The sequence below is a fragment of the Penaeus chinensis genome, chromosome 12 (assembly GCF_019202785.1).
Source record: "Penaeus chinensis breed Huanghai No. 1 chromosome 12, ASM1920278v2, whole genome shotgun sequence".
Lineage (NCBI taxonomy): Eukaryota > Metazoa > Arthropoda > Malacostraca > Decapoda > Penaeidae > Penaeus > Penaeus chinensis.
The window spans coordinates 9974264-9979438 of NC_061830.1; the positions used below are offsets into that span (position 1 = coordinate 9974264).

Below are 5175 nucleotides of genomic sequence, written 5' to 3' on the forward strand. Positions count from 1 at the left end.
GTATGTGTGTAAGTATGTGTCCATTTGTGTGTATGTGCGAAGCGTGCGAGTATGCTTACAAGCACCTTTATGTTTCAAAACAGATTTGTAACCAAAATACAAAATAAATAGGACAGAGAAATATAATCTTGACCCTTTTTTAAAAATCCAATCCCAGGCACGATTCCTCCACGAACGCGGGACGTGAATGCGCATGCAGGATTCCCGGTCGCGAACGGCCCCGCGACATCCAAACAATAACAACGATGGAGGAAGTTGTCAAGGTGGAACTCATAGAGAATGAAACGTCAGCTAGACAGTCTGGGTGCAATTTTGAAGTGCTGTCATCCATTGAGGAATTGAATAACTATATAAAAGCTCAAGAGGAAGCGACGTTATCGAAATTCATTGTATATAATAAGGACAAGACGTTTGGAAATGACCGTATGTGGTGCAGACCTGTATTTGTTGCGTGTCGAAAGATGGAATTAAGATGATACTAATTAGTTTAGATAGTCCTAGTAAAAAGAGCTGAATTGCCTATATAAAGGAGACAAAGTTTGATTTAGGTCATTTTTGTAGAAATAATATCTGTATCTACAAACAAATTCCTAAAAGATTACTTTTCCTCTTAATTTGATTCATATGTTATATATATGAGACTTAAGATCAGATTTCTAAAAATAGTTTGTTTCAGGAAAAAGTTGGGAAGATGTGGAGCAGGTGTGCTTGATAGTAACACACTCCTTGATAAGATATTATTAATATGCATGGAAAAATTTATTACTTCTGACTAGCTACTAAAATATAAAGTTTTTACAGACATTACTGAGGAGGATTAGCTTTATCAGAGTAGTCAGAAATAGATCATAAAAATTAATTCTAAATTAAATTTCAGATTACCGACCAGGGCCTGGCCAGCCCATTGGGCATATTTCATGGTTGGGGGACAATGTGCCTCACATACGTATTGGGAGAAAGAGATATGGGCTGCCATCAGGGTCGTGACAAACAGGTCAAAGCGAAAGAAAGATACAAAGAGCAGAAGAGGAAGGCTGAAGTAAGTGTTTTACCAGAACTCTATAGTTTATCATCTGATTGTAATTAACTTGTAGAATAAGTATATATCTCCCCCTTTTTTTTCCTGGCAGTGATTTTTTTTTTTCATTTTCTTTTTGATACTGAACTTATGTCATGATATCTTATATGGTATAAAGATTTATCATTGTGTAGTATCAGAACAATGTAATTTTATTTCTTCTATTTATGTCTCCATTTTTTTTTTTCAATCTTACATATCTAATTAGGAGGAAGGCCAAGCAGTTACCAAGAAAAGACGTCTTTACCAAGACTCAAAGAAACTGTCCTGTCCATTCCAGTTCACAGCAATACAGATTTTGAAATTTCCTGAATTTGAGGTAAGGTTTCTCAATCTATCTTTTGCAGTTCTTTATGAATTAGATTAATATTTTTAAATAAAAAATATACTTATGTTTAAACCAAATTCTTCCATATGAAAATCTCTATTAATTTGCATATAGACCTTAACTCTAACCAAAGTGAAAGGTAAATATTTTGTTTCTGAATATTCCACTGTGATCTAATATAAGTCTGAAATCAGCATCCAACATCCAATTTGTTTTAAGTAGAAATATCTATCCTAACAGGTTGAACATGGATCATCCCCTTATTTAAAGCAAAAGACAGCTGCTGTGATCAAGTCTGCCATTAAAGAGGGAGAGCCAATAGAGATGGTAATGGAATATCATGTTATTATACCACCCAAGGAAGAGCACAGAAACCATCCCATTGAAGGACCAGTGAGTTTCATACCTGAACCTTTGCTAGTGTATTGAAATGCAGAGGATAGGATGCAATCACATTTAGGTTACATAAGTGTTCAGACATATAATGGTACTATATATGAAATCATATGAGGGATAACGGAACTATTTGTTTTGTACTGCAATTGATACTTTAAATTGGCTATTAAGAGGATGAGTAGGAGTATAGCAGGGCTCTATGTCATAAAGAATATATCTATAGTACTTCTTTAGTGTCCATATGTTCAATTTATATTACCCTTTTGTCTACCATCAGATTGCACACTTGAGAGAACGGGTGGCAGAGGAGGTAATAGACAAGATTACAGAGCTAGCAAGACAAGGTGTGAAAAAAGTGTCAGAAATGAAGCCTCATCTAGAGAGATATGTAGAAAATGATTTAGGTGTTCGAGATGAAACAAAAACGAGACGTCGTTTTTACCCAACAAATAAAGACTTTCAGAACATCATGCAGCGTGCAAAAAAGAGGCCAAACCAGTCAATAGTTGATAAGGAGAGCCTGCAAGAGTTGATAGAAAGATGGCAGGCAGAATCCCCTGGTGACTGTATATATTTTAGACCCTGGAGTCCATCCCAATCTCTCCTTTTGTGTTATCAGACAGTGGAACAAAAACGCCTCTTGAAACTATATGGAAACCACTTGTGTCTTCTTGATGCAACCTATCGGACTTGTAGCTATGCTCAGCCTCTGTATTTTTTGTGTGTGAGGGCCAATGTGGGTTATTTTGTTGTAGCTGTGTTTATAGCACAGCATGAAGCCTCTACTGCTGTTCAAGAGGCTCTGGAAATCATTAAAGAATGGAATCCAAATTGGAGACCAGGATGTTTCCTTGCAGATTTCAACAATGAAGACATCATGGCCTTAGAAACAGTGTTCCCAGGTAAAGATGAAGCTCATTAATATGCATTTCAGGGGCCTTGACTCATTGTTTTTTACAAATCTCTTCAAAGTGAATAGTCAGCTCAGTAAGGCATTTTAGCATGGTATATTTCACACCCTGCCCTAATTTCTGGTACTATAATACATTACCGAATGTACTTAATTACAGCATTTACGCTTCACTTTGATAGCATAATATCCTTCAACCAAGAAGGCATTCAAACATGTAAAGCATGACACAGTTGTGACTTCTACTTGTCCACTACTTCTACTTCCTCATCTATGTAGCTGCAAAATAAAAAATAAAAAATCATTTTATTAATCCAGTTGAAAAGTTCATATTTTCTTTACTCTGAAAAGAGAAGATTGAGACATATGGTTACTAAATTAAATGACTTTAAATTGATTTTCCCCAGATACATGTGTCTTGTTATCAGACTTCCACCGCGAGAAGGCGTGGAGTGAGTGGCTTTGCAATGAGGACAATGAAGTGTCACACATTGGGATAACCATAAAAAACATGCTCAACCGAATAGCCCAGGCATCAACAGTGCCTCTTTATCATGAGGCACTGAATACTTTCCAGTCAAGTTCTGTTTGGAGGGACTCACAAGAAATCAAGGATTGGTTTTCAAACACGTGGCTGCCTAATGTTCAGGTAAGCTTGTAACACTTTAAAATGTCCAGGTTCAGATGTATTAGTTCAGTTGTTTGTGACACTTTATAGCACTTGAGTTTATAACACTTGACCCTGTTTCATGTGCTTTGCTGTTTTTATTATTTTTATTACCGTATTTTTTATCAGTTTGCTGTAGAATGTTAATCTGTAACAACACTACTAAATAATGTAAATATGCTCTCCATTTTAAAATCATCCTTATCAGATTAGTTGATAAAGAAACTTTAATTTGGTGTTATATGATTATTGTAGAGAAAAAAAAAAAATTTTTACCTTTTTTTTTCTACAGTCGAATATGTATGAGGCTCAATACGTTTTTAAAAATTTACTTAAGAAGTATATGCTGACAATTAATGCTAGCCTGTCCTTTACAGCGCTGGGCTACAGCTTTCCGATCCAGTACACACACTTTGCTCATTCGAATGAATAATGGCATAGAAAGACAAAATGAGCTCTTGAAGTCATCATTTCTAGATGGATACAAGAACTGCTCCTTGAGTAATCTCATGACAGTCATAGTCACTGACTTTCTTCCAAAATCTTATAAAAGGTTAGTGCTTTATATAATTTGGTTAGTGACATTTGCTTTTTTTTCCATCTATTTTACACTGCTGGTTTTTTTTTTTGCATGTCATCTCTAGTATTGAAGTAGCAGTTATTATTAGGAAGAAATTTCATCCTTTGCTCATGAAATATCCGGTGTTTCCTAAGTTTCTTAGACATTTTTGAAAAGCTATTTATGTACCTGCCATATTGCTTCACAGATATGTGGAATTGAACAGGAGAAGATCATTCAAGTACACAAACTCCGATGGTGAGTTGCCCACGTTTCTACATGAGTTACCCCTCGATGTGGCCCAGCATGTGATGAAGCGCTGGTATGGGAACCTATCGTCAGAGAGTATCCACCAAGGGTCCAACAAGAGCATGTTCCTGGTTGCTAGTGAAATGGGGAGCAGTCTGCATTATGAGGTGCATCTCGGGAACGATGTGATGCCGCCTTCGTGCACCTGCATTGACTGGGGGAGATATATGCTCCCTTGCACCCACATATGTGCACTGTTGCAGTCAGAGATATGTTCATGGGAGAGCTTGAGCCCAGTGTTCACAAATAATCCAATCTTGAAAATTGACCCAGAGTGTGTATCCAGTATGCAGAGCATGGTGAAAATGGAAAATACAGACTATGGGGATTCAGTGTGTAAAATTTTTATAAATGAGATAGACAGGGAACCATTTTCTACTCAAGAGAAAAAGAACAGAACACTGAAGAAAAGCTGTGTTGAAAAACTACGTTTATTGACCAGATACGTAAATGCCTTACATGACGATGAGTACCTGGAGGAGCTTAATGATGAACTTGATGACATGGTTAGAACCATCAGAGCAGGGGTCCAGATCATCACAGATCAGTGATGTCTAAAGAAGATAGCCCCACCATGTCTGCAACTGTGATGGAGCACCTCAGCATCTCTCTTTCTCTTTCTCTTCTTATCTCTCTCTCTCTCTCTCTCTCTCTCTCTCTCTCTCTCTCTCTCTCTCTCTCTCTCTCTCTCTCTCTCTCTCTCTCTCTCCCTCTCTCTCTCCCTCTCCCTCTCCCTCTCCCTCTCCCTCTCCCTCTCCCTCTCCCTCTCCCTCTCCCTCTCCCTCCCTCCCTCCCTCCCTCCCTCCCTCCCTCCCTCCCTCCCTCTCTCTCCCTCCCTCCCTCTCTCTCCCTCCCTCCCTCTCTCCCTCTCTCCCTCTCTCTCCTCTCTCCTCTCTCCTCTCTCCTCTCCCCCTCTCTCCCTCTCTCC

At 38.2% G+C, this 5175-nt stretch overlaps 1 protein-coding gene across 1 annotated transcript; it reads left to right on the forward strand.

Annotated features, from left to right (window-relative positions):
* Nucleotides 1–237: 237 nt before the first annotated feature.
* Nucleotides 238–4942, forward strand: LOC125031145. The gene is made up of 8 exons (XM_047621686.1): nucleotides 238–423; nucleotides 878–1039; nucleotides 1287–1397; nucleotides 1647–1799; nucleotides 2080–2704; nucleotides 3120–3361; nucleotides 3757–3932; nucleotides 4147–4942. The coding sequence occupies exons 1-8, from the start codon at nucleotides 418–420 to the stop codon at nucleotides 4796–4798; spliced, it is 2127 nt and encodes a 708-aa protein (XP_047477642.1). The 5' UTR covers nucleotides 238–417; the 3' UTR covers nucleotides 4799–4942.
* The last annotated feature ends 233 nt before the right edge of the window (nucleotides 4943–5175 follow it).